Source organism: Solea senegalensis, linkage group LG13 (assembly GCF_019176455.1).
Source record: "Solea senegalensis isolate Sse05_10M linkage group LG13, IFAPA_SoseM_1, whole genome shotgun sequence".
NCBI classification, from domain to species: Eukaryota; Metazoa; Chordata; class Actinopteri; order Pleuronectiformes; family Soleidae; genus Solea; species Solea senegalensis.
This window is the reverse complement of record NC_058033.1, coordinates 12,305,193-12,327,250: the sequence shown is the minus strand read 5'-3', so window position 1 is coordinate 12,327,250 and position 22,058 is coordinate 12,305,193. Positions and strand designations below refer to the sequence as shown.

General features: G+C 39.3%; 1 protein-coding gene across 3 annotated transcripts; it reads left to right on the top strand.

Moving 5' to 3' along the window:
* The first annotated feature begins 137 nt into the window (after positions 1-137).
* On the top strand, positions 138-21,570 carry LOC122779525 (C2 domain-containing protein 2). 3 transcript variants are annotated; one of them, XM_044041973.1, is made up of 14 exons: positions 138-961; positions 2,398-2,493; positions 3,967-4,089; positions 6,704-6,799; positions 7,659-7,766; positions 10,483-10,591; positions 12,981-13,089; positions 13,220-13,284; positions 13,395-13,510; positions 13,620-13,788; positions 15,792-16,033; positions 16,847-17,114; positions 17,481-17,517; positions 19,407-21,570. In XM_044041973.1, the coding sequence occupies exons 1-14, from the start codon at positions 680-682 to the stop codon at positions 19,408-19,410; spliced, it is 1,824 nt and encodes a 607-aa protein (XP_043897908.1). In that variant the 5' UTR covers positions 138-679; the 3' UTR covers positions 19,411-21,570. The 3 variants fall into 3 exon arrangements, with proteins under 3 accessions (XP_043897908.1, XP_043897907.1, XP_043897906.1); XM_044041972.1 differs by lacking the exon at positions 17,481-17,517 and having other exon boundaries at positions 139-961; positions 3,970-4,089; XM_044041971.1 differs by lacking the exon at positions 17,481-17,517 and having other exon boundaries at positions 139-961.
* Positions 21,571-22,058: the final 488 nt, after the last annotated feature.

Sequence of the window (22,058 nt, the reverse complement as noted above, 5' to 3'; positions counted from 1 at the left end):
TTTGAATTGTTAGGAAGTCAGTATATAGATCTCATTGGGTAAAAACGTCGAGGTTTTTGTGACGGTCCGACAACAACAAATGCTCGCATTTGTTCGCGGTGCATTCTGGGAGTTACAGTTTGTGCCACATATCCGTTTCCACTTGGCAACTTCGCTCCAGTCAGACCGAGTCAAACGGCTTTGACTGACTTCACAACATTCAGGATGTTTCCGCGCTGCTCTTGTTCGATATCTGGATGTCGGCTGGTGGGACTCGGCCGCTGAGTTTGGAAATGACCGGGTCTTGGTAAACTTTTAGCGGCTTATTAGCTAATGAAGAATAGCTAGTTAAGCGAAGTCTGTCGAAGATTAGCTAAGTAAGCTAACCCGCATATTGAATGAGTATAGAACAGAGAGCTTCTCTGCTGGTTTATCTGAACCCGGAGACTACCTTAGCTACAACTGGCTATAGGTCTCAACATGCAGGTTGCGATGTTGTTTGGTGTTTAGAGGCTGCAATGGAGAACTGCAACATGGATAACAACACGCACTATCTGTCCAGGGGAGTGAGACCAACGCTATTATCGGCTGTGGGAATTTGCCTGCACTGACTTCACACTTTGCCAGACCAAATACATACTATGAGGATTTCAGGACATTTCTCAAAGGAGGTGTGTTAAGCTGTCTACATTTGCAAAGAATGTCCGACTTGGAAAGTGCCAGTTCACATTTTGGTCTGGAGGATCCGCAGTGGCTGTGCATGGTCACACTGTTTATCGCATCCCTGGTCACTCTGTTGGTGTATTTAATTCAATACATCCAGCAAAAACGTGAAAGAAATAAGCAGAGGACAGCCGAGGACAATGCGGCGAAGGAGGAAGCCGCCGCTCTGCTGAAATGGGCGCTGTCACTGAAAAGCTGGAAAAGTCGCTGGAGAGGAGCTTGGTGCAGCGCTCTCAACGACGAATCGAGGAAGCGTGGGGTAAGTCTCATGACCGCGGATCACCCACTCCTCACTGTGGCAGCAGGTGACTTATATAAAGAGTGCAAGCTGGTTTTATGATCATTCAAATGAGCTGCAGACCCATACAAGCCAATTTAACGCTGATGTTCCTTCAAATGTCACCATATGTTTGAGACATACACTGATTTGCAGGTGACATACACCCACAGAGCAGTGTATGTCAGAGCTGTTCGAGAAGGAGTTTGTTCTTAACAACTTGTAATAACATTTCAAACTTATTTTTGAACGTTGTACAATGAAAGGCTTGACAAGGTCACTAAACACTGACCTGCCATATTAAAATTAGTCACTCATTAATTGCTGTGCCTGATAGGTGTACATGACAATACTGTTTGATAGAGATAGACCAAGTGGCAGCCAGTAGTGATCATATCACCCATAAGAATTTGAAGTCCTGCTTTGAAGTCTCAAGATTCTCAATATGGCCACCACTACCATATTGACATTTTACAAACAGAAGTTCACAGGCATCACCTGCAACTAGACTCCTATTAGACATACCAGCTGTCAGTCACACTCATATTTGCAGGGAGTTTGTCCTTTATTTTTATTATTAAATAACAGCATAATTGACAAAGTTGAGATCATGTGCAATTGAAGAAGACTCAAAACTCGAGTCTTCTTCTCGAATGAGACCTTTCACTTTTCAGACAAATGTTTACTTGCATTACAACTCAAGTGGGAAATATGCCCTTTTTCATAGATTTCATAGATTTCCATTCAAACTGAGATTATTTTGCAATCAATTGAGTCACCCCCTGGTGGGTATTTATCATATCTTTTACTTCCAATTTGGCTTCAGGGTAGAAACTTGAAGTCCATGTCCATTCTTTAAAATATGGTTTGTGAGTATTTGCCATTTTTTAATCAGTATTATTTAAATGAATCGGCCAGTTATTTTGTTTTCAGAATACCTGTTTCATGTCTATTTCAAATTAATATTTGAAATATACAAGTGCACTGCAGTGCAGACTAGGGAGACAGATCTTAAGTATCGTTTATCTGTGTTTTTCTGTCATTTGTTATATTAAATTCATACATTTTATCAGATGGAAATCACGGGGAAAAAAGAAAAGTAAAATGTATCAGCCATCAGATGCCCTGATTGTTAACATCGACCACAGAAAAACCCCTATAGGTCGAGCCCTATAACTGATCTTCAGTAGTGGCAAATGTATGCTTTGACATCAACATTACTCTATATATTTGTTTTTGTTTAAATACACACCTGCAGAGTAACATTAGCATCTTCCCCAAACAATCCTGCACCGTGTTTAGTTTTCTTTCATAATAATGATCATTGTTCATTTATTGACTGGACCTTAAGGCCTTCTGTACTGACTGTTGTCTAAGGTGTTTCCTGTTGTTTTAATCTTTGTCTTTTTCCTCGTCAGGGGGCTGTCTTGTTGACATTTGAAGATGATGAAATTGAAGAATCAGAGCTCATGGTCAGCCAAGTGTCAAGCGTTCAGAAGTCTTCCAGGAGCCAGGTAGACTTATTCACAAAATCAATTTGTTATGAATGCAGCTGTAGGATTACTGCTTATCGGCTAAATGTGTTTTTGCCCTTTGTTGATGGCTGTTTTGTTGCCACCTTTGGTCATCGATCCGTTTTTGGTTTTATGTAAGTTGTGTTCTCCTTCTTCTACAACCTCTTTCATAATAAACCATTTGTCTTTCATGACAGATTTAGCATCCAAACAGATTATAGATGCAGGCACTTTATAGATTTCTAATTTCCTTGTTTATCTTGTGCATTGACATAGACTGCCCCTTATATCAATCTCCCCTTCCCTAGTTCATCTGAGAAGGAGTTGCTCTGCAACCAGAGCTGCATATAGCCTGCATTTGACAAGCACAATTCATCAGGCCTTCAGATTGCATACTGATGTTTACCCCTGATAAATAAAATGAATCTACTTGGCATTTATTTTCTGCACATTAAACAGTAAACCACTGCACATTGATTGCTTGCATGTTGCTTTTTAATCAGTCATATTGATGATGTGTGATTGTGAATGTGTGTAAAGCAAACTGCCACCAGCAGACTCTTTTTTTTTTGAAAGGTCAGATAGGGGCAAATTGTTTACTGTGTTGTTGGCATGGTGAGGCTTTGTTAAGCTCCCAGTGTGAACTCAGCACTTTTCTTTGTGATTGTCATGATATACAGCAAAATACCAGGTGTTCTGTTGATGAATGTGGGGAGGTTAATGAACAGATGCTTATTTTCACCCTCTCTCAGTCTCTCTGTGTGTATGTACATGTCCTTGTTACTGCTTTAGGTCAGTGCAGTGTCCAAAGATGAATAGCTGCACAAGTGTGTGTATGTGTGTTCGCCCTTTAAGAAGCTTATATATCTGTGAAGCTCAGCACTAAGGAGGAGCAGACAGACAGGAATGCACCCGTACCTATGTTTGTCTCAGTTTCCCCTTTCAATGATTTAAACCAAACTGGACAAAACACCATTCACTCTACCCCAAAACCACAGAACAGAAAAAACACTATTAAGACTTTGCTATTATGTTTGTTAAATATCAAAAATGAGGACATATGTATGTATGTATGTGTATTTATGTCGCCTGAGTCTGACTTTCTCTGAAACTGAATATTATTATTGATTTGTTATAGTTGATACAGAGTCTCATTAGACTCTGTTGATACATTTGGAAACTAGTATAGATTGTCTCTTCCATTTCATTGTAAATCTTTAAGGCATATAGGTTGTAGGCAGCAAATCCAAACACCGGCAGACACACAACAGTGAGGGCATAAGGATCTACACACATTTACAGTTCCCATCACACATGTGTGGACACACGGCACACTGCAAATTCTTTCCACATCTTATTTGACCTGTTTTCATTAGTCATGGTCTAACTGTGTGTTGTGAATGTTGCTCCTGTGTTAACTCTTACATTCTTAGTAGATTTACATTACACTAATGTCCTCCTTTGTCTTCCCAGCAGGCCTCTTGCTTCACCGTGGTCGGGGAGAAACTTGAGTTTGCCCTCAGAGCAACATTTTCAGCCATGGCTACAGCCAATCCATATAAATACACCATCTCTATAGCCCCACTGGAGCTGCAGGTAAATGTTTTATATAGTTGGTCTTATAGTATGTGCTAAGATTGTTAATATTGAGAAATAAACCATGACTCATATGTTCTTGTGAAATAGCTCTTTAGCTATGAAGTGTCAGAGGAAGGAATTGTGTCCTTTGGCAGTCATTTCAGTTTAGTTTAATGGGAGATTTTATTAAAAATGATGTGTTGGCCCTTTGTTGGCAGCAGCATAGATTAGATAGTTGGGGGATCTTTCTGTCTTTGGCAAAACTTCCAAATGATTTGCCAAAGGACAGAAAGATGAATTGACATCTTTTGGCCCATTGTCAGTAAGGCTCACCATGCCTACATTCATACTTGTCCATTTTCATACACATATATACACACATCTTTCTGCAGCTACACCTGCTGTTCACGCTACTCTGGTGTTTAAGAATCCCAGAAACAGAAGTTTGAAAAAGTTTGGAAAACTGCATTTAAGTCTGGACTGCAGTAAAGGTCGGTAACTGTCGTTTATAAAAGGCCTCTGTCCGGCTCAGTTACCTACTTTCAATTCCTGCCACAACTCGCAGTACTACTAGGTTGTAAAAACCTGTATGAAACCCATACAGAGTAGACTCTACAGTATACTAGTTAAAATCCTAAACACAGAAGACATTAAGAAAAATTAAATATGCACCAATATGTTTCCTGGTGATCAATACTGTATAGAATCAAAATCCTTAGACACCTAAGCATTTCTTGGGGGGGTGGGGGTTGCATACTGAACATGATGCCAAATCTATTCAATGCAAGTTTTGATAGCACAACATAACTTTCTGGTCTTCCTTTCACTTTCACTTTGTGGCATTCTTTTCTAAAACTAAGTAAATAACTGCAGTGGAGAGAACTGGCTTTCACTTTAAACTGTCTGTTAGACACTGTTAGACTGTCATGTACATGTTCTGTGTATCTGAATTGTTACATGCTATACTATTTCAGATGTGTTAATATGGATGCAGATTACTTCTGTGGAGGTTAAACACTCATTACACTAATAAGGTGCTTGTCACAACTCTTGAGCTCATTGTGCCATAAATACAAGCAGAGTGAGAGGCTACAACGTGTAAGTCAGGATTAGAGTTGGGGCGTTTTTGTTTTGATTGTGGGTCAGTTGTTGCAGGAACATAATGGAAGCCTTATGTCCTTTTTTTCCCCCCTTTCCCATTGTTACAGTTTTATTCTGGAAAAGTCAGACAGCCTTTTTCAAATGTCTCCTTCCATCTACTGAACCACTTGTTGGGTTTCTACACTGGTCAGAGCCAGAATTCTCTTAGCACGTTATGTTGTGAATGTGACAGACGACCAAGTACACTTACTGTATATGCTGTGCTTTAACCCTGAACACATTACTGCAACACTGGTCTGTTGCTTGTGATGACACAATCTTTAACATGCAAATGCCCCATTTACATCTGTATAACTATACAACATATAACTGCCTTTTAGACATTTGGATGCTTATTAAATAAAGACACCTTCATAATTATTTTAAATATTATTATGCTGAGATGTTTGCAACAAGGTATTTTGGTGTGGAATTACCAATATGCCATAAAATGCTATATACCAATATGCTAAATAAATGGTAGGGAAGCTAATAGAAAAGCTAAAGGAAATTGCAAGTCTGTGTAGGACAGTTGCATCCACACAAACCATAGAGGCAACCACTTTTTTATTTTATCTAATGCTAATTCCTATTGATCACTGTTTCATTTCCTACTTAGCACCACAGTTTCCAAATTTAAAGGAAAAAGGAAAAAGCTCTGTGGTCATTGAGTGGAAACCAGTTTCATTCTTCGAGGACATAGCCTTTAAGTGAAGAACCTCAATAGTCAATAGTCTTCCAGTTAAATTATTACCTGATCCAGGTTTTCATTAGTCCTAAGTGTTATTGCTATCGAGCCTATGTTCAGCATCACATCAGCAGCTGTTGTGTCTTCTGCTGGAATCCAGGCATGCCAGGGCAGGATGGCTCAGGCTGTTTATACTCTTTCATGATTATTTCAGATGAGTTAGGTGTTCATGTACATCCTGCTGACCTGATATGTTTGTTGGCTGATTGTGTGATGTTAACAGTTGCAGCATTATGTGATCTTTTTTACAGTTACTATACAGCGTTTGTATACTAAACATGATTAACTACACAAACAAATAAAAGGTGCTTTATGTAGATTCCTGCAATCATTAACATGTCAAATTGATAGGTCACATTGTGATAGTGTAGTTGTAGGAGATACTGACGCATTCAACACTGCCTGAGCATGTTCTGAAAACATGGCTGCCAGCGGGTACACAAGGCAAAACAGATTTTAGACACTAAAAAAGGTTAACCGATATATGTTCTAGCTAAAGTCAAATATTTGACCACCAGATGGTCTAGTAGTTGATATCTTTTTAGGAATATGATTGCCTCTTTTATCTAGCCATTAGACGGCCCCTTTTTACAACAGGAAACTGAATTTTCAAGTTTTATTTTTAAACACATTATGATATTTACCGTGATAGGTATGCTGTTAAAGTGAAAGTAATGAGCTGTATAACAGATCACTGTGGCATGATGAGGTTGCATGATTTTTTTTGTGTGTGTGTTTTCTCAGCTTCAGATGCAACAGGCTGAAGATAAGATCAAGCTGAGCTGGGGAGTGTCTCACCTGGAGACTGGGGACCTGCAGGTGACGCCCAGAATGACCGAGGTAATTTTACAGGCAGAAGACAATAAGGCCAATCTACTGCTGTCTGCTGACGCATCAAATAATGATATTCAAACCGGAAGGGCCCTGTACACACGAGAATTGGTTTCATAGACCTGGGTACATATATATATATATATATATATATGTACATATACACACATATCCGGATTTCTTATTTTTTTGCATGTTTGTTACACACACATCAAACAAATTTAAATATTAGACAAAGACAACCCAAGTTAACACAAAATGCAGTTTTTAAATGATGATTTTATTTATTATGGGGAAAAAACTATCCAAACCTTTTGTTTGCTTGTGTAGTCTTTGACTAATATTTAAATTTATTTGATGATCTGAAACCTTTAAGTGTGATAAACATGCTAAAAAATAAGAAATCAGGAAGGGGGCAAACACTTTTCCACACCTCTGTATATATAAAACAGTTACGTCATAGCTCCGTGTCTTCTTCTGTGGCAACATTAGTCATGTTTTAAGAAAAAGGTCATATAAGTTATAAGATAAGGCCTATCATTCAAATGCATTTCACTAAAACCAAAAGAAAATTACCGTAATAAACTGAATGTGTGTTTCATGAAATTCTGTCTTCATAGGAATTAATATTTGTTAGTTGTCATGTTCAAAGCTCATAAATATTGAGTCGGGGGGGGAAAGAGTCAGTGTTTTGATTAATATGAACAGCAGTCACTGTCGCTGACTGTGTCGCTCAGCTGGTGAAGTGAGGTGGATATTGTGTGTGTGTGTGTGTGTGTGTGTGTATATATATATATGTGTGTGTATATATATATATATATATATATATTTAAATAAATCTGTATATATCATCCTCTCCGTCTGTCAGGACACATCCAGTGTAGCAGCCATAGAGGAGCAGCTCAGGCAGCTGCTCTGTGCGACACGCCCCTCTGTGTTGCTGAGCTGCAGGCCTGCTCAGGCTTCGGAGATCAAGGTGAGTGGAGGAGTCGTGCCTGATGAATGACGTCTTCTGAGCCGCCGCACAAAAATGCAGATGTGTGTTTGTGTGCATGTCTTTCTAGTGTTGTGAGGACAATTTTGTCACTCCATAAAACTTTAAAGGGTTAAGGCATGTTTTTTGGGGGTCAGGATTAGAATTGTGTGTCCATAGGTCCAGTTCAGGAACCAGACTTAAATGTTTACATCCTCACAAGGGAACAGTCTGAACTGCAGTGGTGGTTCTTCTGAAGGGTTACTGCTGAAAGATGGTCAAACCTGCAAAGCTCCAATCGCCTCAGAAACACTCATAAATTCAGCAAATCAATCTCGGTGACTACCATGTGCCAAACAAAACCCCTGCCTCACAGTCTTTAGATCCAAATCACATGGATCCCTCTTTTTTCTTTTCTTTTTTTTTCTGTTGTGCACTTTGCACAGTTATCATGTGATTGTCATATGTTTCTGATTTAATCATCACATTCAAAATTTGTAGTAAGTGCTCTTGGAGCAACAGCATGCATAATGTGTAACACACTTTATGCATAAAAAGATCCTTTACTGTTTCGGAGAATATCAGGCAAAGATCGTCACTCTGACCAAATTCTTTTCGCTTGAATAGTTAATCTGATTGTGTTTAATTTTGTTTGTTAGATGTCAAAAACGATGTTGTTTATTGTTTATTTATGTCGCCTAAGTCTGACTTTCTCTGAAACTGAATTGCCAAATTGTCTATTTGAATCCTAGGAATGTGTGATTAGATTGATGTCAGTTACCCATTATGTAACTGTTACATCACCGACACAGATAATCAAATGAAATTGAATGCATTATTTTCCAAGGTCCACACATGAAAATCTTTCTTCAGCAGAAGTTCTACCACAGTCGCAGAACTTAAAACTTTTAGAATTTTTTTAAGAATTTGTTTTATTTGCACACATACCAATTATGGATAGTGAATTTTGACCTCAGTGACGGTGCTCATGGTAGATAAATTCAGAGCTGGCCTTGTCCTTAAGTAGTAATTGTACCCTAACTCCTTTTGTAATTTAATTTATTTATTTCATTATTTATTTCAAGATCAAAAATGTCTGCATCCATTAAAATGAAAGCAAATCAGTGACAAGAGTTCATATCAACAGTGCGATAATGAGATAAACTAGATTAATTTTTATTTTTCCTGACATGTTTTCATTTGTGGGGTGGAGTGGCTCAGTGGTTAAGACCCTACCTTGTGTACCAAAGACATCATGGTCGCAAGTTCGATTCCACCCCTGGCTAATTGTACTTGATTCCATTGTAAGTCGCTTTGGATAAAAGCGTCTGCTAAATGACATGTAATGTAATTTAATCCTGATAATCTCAGTCACTGTAGACAGAGTGATGTCTGTCCGTTGGGAGGTCAATGAGCATCTGAAGGGGAAAAGGCTGAGTGAGGGCAGTAAATGAAACCGAGATATACTGAGAACATACGTTATTTGAAAGATAAGCAGACAGTGAATGACTCAACACAAATAATTATTTAAGTAAAGGGTGTGTTTACAAAAGCTTTTTTTCTCAACTGCCTGTTCCTTTTATGCAACGTCTCCTCCTCCCCCACCTTGTCAAAGGTGGCAGTGTTAACACCGTTGATTAAAGGACTTCATGAAAAAGGACAAAAGAGTGATTAACAGGAACAGCATTGAAGTTTAATCTACAACAATGTTCCCTACTTTCCATCAATCACTGCATAATCTAATGCTTAAGAGTTCAAAAGTTTCACCTCCTCTCCAAAACAAACACAACCTGTGATTAAACAATGAATAGAACCTTTTCACATTAAAAACCGGTTTCTCCAACTCTGTTGGACCAACACAAATGGAAGTAATGTCAACATTTGCTCAGCTTGTTTCTTTGAAAATATTGGATCCAGATGCCTGGTGACTAAAATCCTTCACTTGGTAGAATATGCATATCAAATTAAGAGAAACCAAGATTTTACAAATGATATTGTACTGTGCTCACAGCTAGAGTCAATTTTCACTGCTTCTGGCAGACAACCACAACAATGACGCATATGCAAAAGGAATATGACGTCACTGTCACTGGACACATTAGGGCAAATTCTAATGTGCTGCTGCATTTGTGAGTCATACCTGCCGCGCCAGTCTCTTTATCAGCCTTTCATTTGGGTTGTCCTGAAAGTGTTCATTTAGTCTCACTTAATAACAATAATAATAATAATAATAATAACAATAATAATAATACATTTTATTTGTAACACACTTTATATTCTAAAAAAGAATCCCAAAGTGCTACAGAAGCAATCAAAAAGGAGTTAAAAAAAACAACAATCAAGAAATCAAGAAACCGTAGTAAAAACAATCACAAATTAAAGGATTTTATAAAGGCCTGGTCTCCAAGTGTGCGGGTTTTAGTCCTGGGGAGAGAAGTCTCTAACTGTTGGTGGAGCGTAGGGAGTGTGCTGAGGTGTACTAAATCACAACCAAAACAGCGTATTGCTCATTAACATTCTGGATTAATGCAGAAGTAAAGCGCACATATCTGTCTTCACTCTTTTGAACCTTGACCAATTTTAACAAAATGCTTGAAATGCTTTTTCCTCATTTCATTTTTCAGCTACATGTTTTAATTTGGGAATACTGCAATTTCACAGAGGAGCTGCTATCGATCAAGCTGTTCCAGTGATTAATTTGCTGCTGTTCCTTCAATAGGAAATCCAAAACCAATTTGTCTCGCCCCCAAAACCACCCCGTGCCCACGACTGGAAGCTGCTAGTGAAAAACATCCGGGTGATTCTCAATCAGGAGGAGGATGCTGCAGGTTGGAAATTTCTCTCTCTCTCTGCTTCTTAATTTTTCTCTGTGTAGCTGTGTCATGTTTATTGCAGTATTGCAAGGGCCACAGACATTTTTTCTTTTTTTTGTCCCATTTATTGAAGGCTTACAGGACATGAAGAGGCTTTCAACAGATATGATAGAAAAAGCTTTAGAAACCAATCACGGAAGAGCTAATGAATAATAAAATAAAATCCATAAAATTGTGCTTTTTTGTTTTGCATGTAAAAGAAAAAAAAAATTTTTTTTTAAATTGAGGAAGGTGAAATAGTTGATAAAAGATACTAAGTCTGATAGAAAAAAGATTCTGTGAGTAAAGGACGACATTTTGACTTTCAGTGCAAAAAGCAAATATTGCTACAATAACAGATGAGAGGTATAAACAATGCATGACCATGTTACTCTTAAAGCTACTCCTTATGTCATTAGTTTTATGTGGTGCGTTGCTTTGCGCCACCTGCTGCTTATCTCATCGAACTAGCACCCAATATTCACCAAACAACAGCAGCGAGGTAAAATTCTGAAAATATTTGATACATTTTATTCAACACTAAGCTATTGTCGCCACACTTGGTGTAGCGTTGCACACCAATACTGAAGTTTGGTTCTCCGAGTAGAAACAAACAAAGCACTATTCTGTTGTCGGCTATGAAAGCAGAGGCTTTAAACACCACTGTGTGTGTAATGATAAAGGCTCAAACTACAACAGCTTTGTTTTTGTCCTTCCTGTGTTGAGTCGCTGCTCAGTCACTGTGAGTCAGCTGTTGTCTTTCTAAGTATTCTGCTCATCACTGCGCTGCGGAAACATGATACGGCATTTGACACCTAACTCTCTGTCGTCCTTCCTTCTTTAAACTTATCTTTACTTGTGACAATTCCTGTTTTATTCTTTAAGATGGTTGCTGATATTGTGTTCATTAGAACCATGGTTTCCAACCTGGGGGTTGCCAGAGGTCACATGGTGAGGTTGTGAGGTTATTAAAATGATATTTGAGCATATTACACAGTGTGTGAAAGAGTGAAAGAGTGTGTGAAAAACACACACTCTTTTGGATAATCAGAATTTGTTGTCCCCCAAATTAAAACCCGTTTTTTGGTCCACCTTTAAATTTATTATGCTATTTATTACCATTACTGAACCTCTGTGATCATTACTGCATAAGCAAGTGTAATCAGGGCAGTTTGGAACTATACCTGATACCTTACAACAAAATATCATGTCTGACAAGTGTAAAAGTACCAAAGACTCCTACCAAAGTTACCTTGCTGTATATTTTTGCATATAAACATTTATAATGATTCACTTAACAAGGGGCTTCAAGGATGGTTGGGAAACCACTGCATTACAAGAATCTGCTTGTGGCTAAAATATTGCAGACTGTCACAAGATCGCTTCAAAAAAAAATCTGGCCTTTTCTTTCATGGTTATCTCCTGCAGAGTATCTCATGTAGAGTAAAATCACTGCACATGCTCAAGACCACAGCTGCCCAGTTGGTCATTAACCAACCTAAAAGTCAAATGTCACTCCGCTGCTCGTAGAATAAAATTCAAGTCACTGACCCTTTACCTACAGAATGACTTGTGGGTCTTCACCCACATCCGTCAACTCTATTATTCATTCGTAGGCTCTCTCCCTCTCTCTCTCTTTTGACCACTGCGTTCCTCCGATGAACATCATTTCACTCTCCGCTCCTTGCCCATTCTCATTTTTGGTTCTCCACTGGTGGGCCCTAATGCTCTCAGAGCAGAGAAGTCTCTCTACCTTCAAGAAACTCTTGAAGACTTGTTTCGCTCAAGAACACATTCTCTCTGAAATCTAACCCCTAACTTGTCTTGAGCACTCAATATCCCTGCAATTTGAACTTGAACTTGACGAGTGCTTATTATTTCTTTCCCCCTCATGGTCTCTCATTGGGCTGTAACTGTAAGGAATGTCTCTGATTGCACTGTAGTTTTAATGAATGTTTTCTATTACCTTTTGTCCTTTTACAACGTAACCTTAATATCTTGACCCCCTGTAAGTCGCTTTGGATAAAAGCATCTACCACACGTCTAAATATAAATGTAATAAAGTTAATTTTAAGATGGGCTTTATGGGCCTTTGCCCACATTTGTGTGTAAGGAAAACCTTTCAGCCAGTACTTGTGAGTCTCCTCTAATGTATGCATAATTCATCATGTATACAGTCTAGGTGGAATTCCCCTCTGTCCATTTAAGTGAACATAGCACAATTAAATGATGCAGCAGCAGGTTTCATTTGATCAGCTGTCGGCAGGTTTAAGAATGACTTCAGTAGAAAATGGTGTCTACACTTGGACCACACACGCCAAGTTTCCTGTGATGCTCACTGAGATGTTTTTGGCTGTGTTTATAGGCAGCATGAATCCTCTTTGTGTGCTGCAGTTAGATGACCCTCCACAGAAGTTTAACACGTCTGCTTTAAAGAACACAACCAATCCTGCCTGGGACCAGCCGTTTATCTTGTAAGTTTAACCACAAGAGTCCTGAAAAACGTCCGCCGTCTCTGGAATGGTGTTTGTCCAGTGTTGATCTTACAGTCCATGACTAATGAGTGGTTTTCTAAATTCATTTTTACTCTCTCTTTCTCGACAGTGAATTGAATGGACGATCAAAGGAGCTCAGTATTCAGCTGATGAATGATGGACAACCTCTAGAGAGTAAGGCAAAACCCATGATGTTACTGCTTCCTTTTTTATATGTCTTATTAGCTTTACCTGCCACATGCTTTGGCTCTTTAAAGCTAAACCAGATGTGTCCTCTTTGTCAGAATCCTTATTAGGTCAGACGTCGGTGCCTTTAGATCTGGTGAGAAAACAGCCCAAAGGACAGCATACATTTGCACTCACGACCAAAGACACAGTGACTGGATCACTTACTACTGACGTAAGACCTTTAAATGTCAATAGATCTAGTTACATTTTTGTTTGACTGAGGTTTTCATTGACACAGTGTCAGAATATTAACCGTGTGTTTGTGTGTTTGGATTCCTCAGTTTACCTACTTGGAGCCTAGCGAGGTGAGGTCCTGGCACCCTCCAACTCCAGCCTCCAATAAGAAGGTGGAGATGGATCGTACAGTCATGCCCTGTGGCACCGTGGTCACCACCATCACCGCAGTGAAGAGCAAGCCAGGTCGACCATTCCCACTTGGATTCAATATAGGTACTGCACTGCTATACTGTGACACTGCACAGCACCAACCAGAGTGGTAAAGCCTTAGTTATTATCATCCAGTGTGTGAAAAGCATGACATACTGTGATACGGACACTTAAACACAAAGAGCAACACAGTCATTTCTCATTTATGTAAATTACACTCTTTGCATTGAAAACTACATTGTTTGCGATTAAAATAATAATATGTATGTTAAGAGAGAAAGAGTTGTCAGAACCTGCCCCCCCCTCTCTCTCTCTCTCTTTCTCTTTCTCTTTCTCTTTCTCTCTTTCTCTTCCTCTCCCTCTGACTTGCAGCAGTATTTCTGCTCAGCCGCGATGCATTCACTAATGCTTGTAAAATCGCCTCGCACACATACATGTTGCCCTGTCTCTAATATTGGAAGGGACAATCTGGCTTTCTCCAAATATTGGTGGACATGTCCCAACTGTCCACACACAAACCTACACTCCTTGGTTTTTAGTTATATTTTAACAACCTCCACAGTTGTACATTTTGATTACCTTCATGGGAGCCCCACTCCTTTTAATGGGAGCGCAGCTGCCATTGGCTCCCATGTAATTCAATCACAGTCGATAACACTTTATGAACCGGTTTCAAAAAACACACTAGTGTTTCAGTTCTAAGAGTCCATAGATTTTTTTTGTCCAGCAAGGCATTTATTGTGAAAGAGTCCTGGTATTGTATATTACAGAGGCATATTTCAAAGTATATTATTGTTGGCAAACCCTGCTCACATATGATTATTATACTTGTGTTTTCAATTACAAACCAAAGCAGCAGCTCTGTAGCAGACACACAGAAAACACACCTCCTGTGTGACTAACAGAGATATGCATGATGCAGCTGATCTGCGTCATGCATTTAGTGTGACCCAGGCCTTTTGTCAGAGAAGATACTGTAGAGTTCTTTTACCAAAGCAACGCTAAACACTTCTCTGAGCCTATAAGTAAATAAAGCTTTGATTCCCAGAAGATAGCTTCACATGTATAACCCTGGAAAATAGATATAGACGTATATATATGTATATATATATGTATATGTATATGTATATGTATGTATATATATATATATATATATATATATATATATATATACATATATACATATATATATATATATATATATATATATATATACACACACACAGAGGGATAAATATATAAACCAATATTAATTAAGACAATTGCAGGGTTGTTGTGGGTGTATGTATATGTATGTATAAATATATATGTATATATATATAATATATATGTATGTATATATGTATATGTATATACATATACATATACATATACATACATGTATCTGTTAGTTACAGAAAACGAACAGGAAACATGTGAAACATCCCGCTACGGTTGGTTTACACATGGAGCCAGTGTTTTGGGTTTTTTTTGTCACTATAATGTCAGCGCAACTCTCAAAAACCAAAACAATACAAAACTGTACATAGAGTGATTATCTGGTTCTGCGTGATGCATGGGAAACTCACAGTTACATAGTAGTATTAAGGTTTGTAATTTGTCAACAAATAACTTCTACAAATAAGTGCAGGTGGTGAAGAGAAGAAGTGTCAGTGAACCTTAAAACCTCAAACACCTTATTACAGTTATATAATGTAATTTACTGCATTTAAATGTGCTGTTCTCGAACAACACAGCAACATTTTAGATGTCGGTAGCTCTTTTAAAATGGTAAACATTTGACACAAGAAGCACTGGTAACAATAACAATTACCTCAATGTTTGTTAAATATCATTTAGCTGCACAGACATGCTGACTCACTGTCATGTTATGTGTTATTGAGACGACTGAATATAACAGAGCTCACTGATGTCATCAGTAAGAACTTTCCTTTTCCTAGAATAAAAAAATGTTTCAGACTCAGAAGTGCACATCGTCATATGTTGGCAATTTATGAGTTATAATAAATGTTGATTCCCATTATACTCCTGCTGCAGTTGATTAAAATGATCTTCTCTTTCCTCAGACCCTGCCCAGAAACCTGTGGTCAACAACCCTAAGCTGTCGGAGCGACGAGTGTCGGAGCAGGCGTCTTTGTCGGGGGCCCCGGTCAGCAAGGCTTTGTCCTCTTCTGACACGGAGCTGCTCATGCTCAACGGCACAGACCCGGTGGCCGAGGCCGCCATCAGGCAACTCCACCACTCTGCCAAGCAGAAGCTCAAGTCCCCAGTGAAGAAGAGCACCATCATTATCTCAGGCATCGCTAAAGTAAGGAGCTGTATTAGACGTCAACAACTCTGCACTTTTGCATTTACTGTTCAGAAATAAACTTTTATGCTGTTATTTTGTGTATGTCATAGAAGTAGAGGAGTGCTCTTCTCCACAAACCGCAGTTAAAGCTGTTGTGTTCCCTCACCAAAGTGAGGAAAGAGATAGATTCTAGTTGAAACGAGGTTGCCTTGTCCAGTCAAATCTGTTTTGGTGTACTCGCAACAGTAGTACAGACAAAAAGAGAGAGTCTTGTTGTTGTGATCTGGTTAATGTAATGGGCAAAAAATGACACATAATCAAAAACACGTTCCTAAAGATAAAAGCACACATCCCTCAGACATTATTTCATGTGGCAGTTGCATGTCCAGATTGCTTATTTTCCAGTAAATACCGAGTGTCAAGGCCAGAAACGGGAAGGCTTGCATTTGTTGCTGATATTCATTTCACGTGTTCATGATTTAAAGCCCCCCCCTTCCCATGGAAAACTAGAGGCAGAGACCAAAATAGGAAGCAATTTTATTCGTATAGAACATTTCATGCACTGAGGCAATCCAAAATGATTCACAGTGAAACAATTGAGATAGTTCTAAAACTGAGAGGAGGTAACACAACAGGGGAAAAAAGATATAAAAGCATATGGCAAGATAAAAAAAGAACAAAAGCACAACTACAAAATATCATATATCTATATATGTATACAGTATATGAGATATAGAAGCAGACTGTGGTTTTAAGGCTTGACTGGCAGAAGAACTAAAGGCTTTTTCCCCTGTAGTTGGTAACAGATTTTAAATGTGAATATTCCTCCAGACGCCCTTGTCACAGGACGATGAACTCGCTTTGATGGCCGGCTACGCTGCGGCGATGGATGCCTCGATGTCGGAGGACAGCTCCACTCAGGAGGCGACCACAGCGATTGCGTCGGGGTCCAGTAGCCCTCCTGAGATGTCGGAGCCACAAGAGGGCCCCAGTGGAATTGGCCGGCCCCCAGAAGACTGGGAGAGCCAGACGGGAGAGGAAATCGACAATTCTTCACTGTCCATGTGTGTGTCTGAAGTGAGCTGCAAGAAGAGTAGAGGTAAGAGGATGCAGAGGGGGAACAACATATGATGTGGATGAATAGAGTGTTGTTTTATACAGTACATTTTAATTAAAGTTAGGACTGGGTGACGACGTGATTTGTCACCGTGTAATGTATATATGTCTAATTTGCTTTGAATGTTTTACCTCAAATGTGAGAATTTCTTTTCTGTTAACAAGTGTTGTGATAATTATGTGTCAAAATAATATATTTTGCCATATCCCCAGCTCCACTTAAATTCCACAGAAAACATATTGTTGGGTCTGTGATGCAGTCTGCTCTTTGTGTTCCTCTTTTGTGTCTTCCCTCTTTTCCTCCTGCTCATTACAACCTGTCCTTTCTGAACTCTCATCACCATCTTAGAGGAAAGCAGTGCAAATCTCACATTATGTCCAGATGAGTAAGTTACTTCATGAGTTACTCGCAGTATCTGTGGTACTGTAGTACACATGCACTGTAGTTTCTGTTCTAGAGAAGTAGAGTAGATGACATGGTTAGTTGTGCAATATCCAATTCGTTTTGTAGTTTGCTGCTATCAGCTGTGTCATATTTTGGCTCACTTCCTGTCTGTTGCCGTTAGCTTCCCCCCTCGCTCCTCTCTACGTCGCCACATGAACTCTTCTGGTAAAAGGGAGGCATTTAGTCACCGACAGCCTATACGTCACAAGCAGAGACGATAGCCTCCTTGTGGAGTTCTGGCTCCGGTGATTCAGACATGACGCAGTGAAACTGTCCTCTCAGGCTCCATCCATCACTACTGTCTTCAGTTAAAAACATACATAAATTCTGCTCCAGATAGGTCTGGTGTTGTGAAGCCAGTGGTGTCTGAACTGGCAGAAACAGACACCCTTGAAAGCAGTGACGTACCCACACTTGCTTCCTGATTATTGGCCAGTTTGTGCTCTTAATTTTGCGCATTGTTATTTCTCATTAGTAGCCCTTTGTAAAACTGAGCAAACTATTTGAGAGAAGAGAATCAGCATGATGTAATGTTTACGTGACATGAAACCCTCATCTGGACGTAGATCATTTTTCAAATGAAGACGCAGCAGTATGGATGTGGCCTCGGTGCTCATTCTCCTGGGTTAGGTTTTTCATGTTTTTTGAGGGTGATGCTTTGTAACAAGGGCAGTCGGTTTTAAGTGTAGCTTGCTTTTGCTTACACCCCAGCTTTAAACACAAATTTACAAGTGCATGTTTAAGTATCCAAAGTCTGACCAAGGAAGGATGAATGAGTAACATTTTTTTATCCCGATTCCTGAAGGCATAATGATTAGGAACATCTTTAGTAAATTCATTAAAACTTGGCACAAATATTCACTTGGTCTTGAGGATGACTGAAGACCACGACGCAGATTGGGCCATAAAAGCTGAAATCATGCCGATGACAAAGTAGACTTTTGTCCAAAGACATTGTGGCAGGCGTGATGAGAGTCTGTTGACTGCTAAAGCAGCCACTGCAACTTCAGATCCTTCAAAGGAATACTGAATAGGCCCAGAGGCTTTCTTTAGTCAGTGCAAACACATGTAGTAGTGTTTGTATTCCAGCATTCCAACTGGTGTTAGTCCTAAAACAAACAGTCCTTGAACACGCAGCAGAAACGAAACATCATAACATATGACTGCGATTGTCAGCTGTGAAAATAACTACTGCCTGCTTCACTCACTTCCCTTAAAAATGAATTGTTGTGTGGCATGTTACCTGGACATTACACTGCCAGAGATATAGTTAGTCCTCGTTCCTGAGCTGCCATTTTAACAAATGTGTCCGTCTGCCTTGGCTCCAGACCTCATTTCAGGCAGTCACACTGCATTGCATGCTGCTGCACTTGTCAGCTGAGACACGGCATTCGTCTCACTGTCGTAACCATAGACTGGACATAGTCTTCTGGTTTTTTAACATAAAGCCCAGGAAGTGAGACAGAAGTAGCAGTCGGCTACCAGGGGACGACTCTGCTGATTGCACAAAGCACTCTATTGAAGTGGAAGTGTATGGGAAAATGAGCCCAATTCTCACATGATACTCAATCACTAGTTCAAGGTCTTCATCAATAGAACATGATGTCAATTTAGCTAATTATGTTCAATTTAGAGGGTAGGCAGCGAGTACAGTTTAATAGGTGCCTGGTTGGTCTTTGGTCGCAAGAACTAACCCACATCACTGGTCAAATCAAGAATCTCGGGGCTTCAAAATTGGAGTTTGTTTTGCAACCAGAAGACTACATCCATTTTATATACAGCCTATGGCCTTAAATAAAAGTGTCCTGTCCTCTGCTTCTCTGCTAACAGGTAGCTTCCTAAGGAAGAGCGCCAAGCTCTTCTTCCGGCGGCGTCACCAGCGCAAGGACCCAGGGATGAGCCAGTCCCACAACGACCTGGTTTACTTGGAGTCTCCAGCTGCAGTGGATCGCGCCAGCCGTACAGCCACACTTAGCCGTATGCTCAGCCGCAGGAGTAGGAATAAGAGTAAAGCCAACGGCTCCACCTCTGTTGGGGAGCCACATGCGTGACCTCCACCCTCGTCTCACCTCAGTCCTTCTCACAACAACCACTATCACCGCAAAACTTCCTGGTTAACAAAGCCCTGCTAATGCCCAACCTGCATACCAGGACTCCTGCAATGTGAATGGGAGAGTTGTGCAGGTGAAAAAAAAGAAAAAAAATCCACTCTAGTGCTTCCTATAAGAAGCAGCCATTCCACCAAAAGTGAGTGTGTGCATGTGTGGATGAATGTATCCTCTCCTGGCTTGATGGCATTGCAGAGGATATTATTCAGCATGTTTTTTATGTGATTTTATGCAACATTTTGAAATCTTAAAGTGCTTTTATGGCCTTGTTATGGACAGAAGGGGCTGGTGTAGGCTGTCGCTCTTTACCTCAATGAGGGTAAAGGTTAAGCTCTCCCTGCTGTAAACCGCAAAGTTTCCTACGGTGAACCAACAGGACCAAAGATGAAGAGCAGAGTGGTTATTTGTATGATTTGCAGTTTTACAAGCGTTTTATTTAAAGTGCAATGACGGGAGCTACTCGTGTGCTCGAGACTCTTCTTCACGTCCGAGTCATGTTGAAAGCATTCACAAAAGCGAGAAGATCGTTTCACTCTGGGACTTGTGCTCGTGGCAGAAAGTGATATGACTACTTATTGACACTAAGACTATGAAATAAGTATTTTAAATCAAGCATCCATTTTATTTTAGTTTTTTTCAATTAACTTCATTTTCATCATTTTTTATTCTTAATTGATAATACATGGCTATATGCAATGTGCATATAAAAAAAGCTTTGCTACAAATTGTGTCCAGAAAAACACAGGGCCGATGTTTTAACAAAGGTGGTCAGGATTGGCTGAGTGCAGAGGTCATGTTATTGTGCATCACCAGCTACTGAAACAACAGTAACACTGTGGCGAACATGAACTTCACACATAAATGAGCATTTAATGTTTACTCCTGTCTGCTGTGTTTTGAAATGATATGCAACTTCCTTCTTCGTCTTCCTAAAAGATTCTTCCTGTACACTACAATGATCAGCAGGGTTGAAAATGTGTCAAAAGGGAACAGAATTTAATTTTAATTTAAAACCCAGTGATTTTACACGTGGCCAGACTCTGGCACGTTACTCACTAATAAACTCATTCTATGCCCATTTTAATCCTGCATTTTTATCAGGATGAAACCCTATCTTTCTTTAAATAAGTGTTTTTTGGGTTTTTTATGTAGCTTTGATCTCATAAGAAAGTGTGAATATGTTTGAGAACAACCAAATTGTTTTTGGTTGTTTTTTTTAATTCAGCTAATGATTGTATTTTTTTTTCTCCATTCATCCTGTTCTACTGTTTCCTCTGTAATTTAAAATGTGCTGAGATAATAAATGCAGCAGCACAGTGACAGACAGAATCAACAGATTGCCTTACACAGATACTCTGAAGATGTAATAATGGACGGCTGGTTACTCCACCATCAGAGAACTGAGGGAACCTTCAGGAGTTATTAGAATAGCATCATGTCACCATGTTCCTGCACCATCAGCAATGTCTATTGTCAAAAAGCCTATGCACATATCTGTTAACTTTTTATGAGTAAAAAAAAAAACACTTCCTGTCCATGACTGTTCATCTCCTGCAGATGAGGTGTGGATTGTCATTGTGTCTCCTTCACCTGCTCCCGTCTGTTAATGATTCAGTCTGAAATGGTTCATTTTAGTCGCAGTCAGCTTCTGAGCTCCCTCATAGAGCTTGGTGTCAGCAGCGGCGCCAGTTGTACATCCAGTGAATATAGTCAGGCTGTCTGTGATTAATAAACTGCTTCCTGATGTTTTCTGTACTCGCATCTGTTTTTGTGCACAGAAACTCAACTCTTGCTGCAGGATGTTTCTCAGCTCCCTTTTAGGGATTGCATATGACATTTTTGTTTTATCACGTTCAGCAATAAAAGAATTGACAGAATAACTGAGATTCTGGTGCCACTGTCATTATGTAACTTACTGTAAATCTTTACATGCTGTTTTACGTCTGTCATTTTACCATGGAGGGATAACAATATCCCACTAAGCTTATAAAGATAAAGATACTCACATTTTCTGTGCATACTGTAAGTTCATTTAATGGTAATAGATACAGTTCAGATGGAGCTATTACGCTTTTTACATCACTACATTTAAATGGCAGTTAAAGATTTGAGTTGTTTCATAATAAAAAGACTAATGATACTTTCAAATTCACAAAGCAGCAATTTAAGTCATAAAATCATCATAATCGTCAGAAATTGAGACTTTTTTTTTCAATTTAAAGATTAAATTGAGAATAATTGCCATTTAAACTGAAATGAGCATTTAATCAATATCAAGTAAGGCTGGTGTTAAAGCACTTTGAAGCTGCGTTGGAAGGCATTTGACATACAATAAGCTCAATTAAAAAAAAAGGAAATTAACTCTGTTCATTAC

What these genes read in the sequence shown, in the direction of transcription:
- LOC122779525 (XM_044041971.1), top strand. Translation starts at nt 680, where the DNA reads ATGTCCGACTTGGAAAGTGCCAGTTCACATTTTGGTCTGGAGGATCCG. An exon ending in CTCAGGCTTCGGAGATCAAG is followed by an intron (nt 7,767 to 10,482) that starts GTGAGTGGAGGA and finishes TTCCTTCAATAG; the next exon opens with GAAATCCAAAACCAATTTGT. An exon ending in TGATGGACAACCTCTAGAGA is followed by an intron (nt 13,285 to 13,394) that starts GTAAGGCAAAAC and finishes CCTCTTTGTCAG; the next exon opens with AATCCTTATTAGGTCAGACG.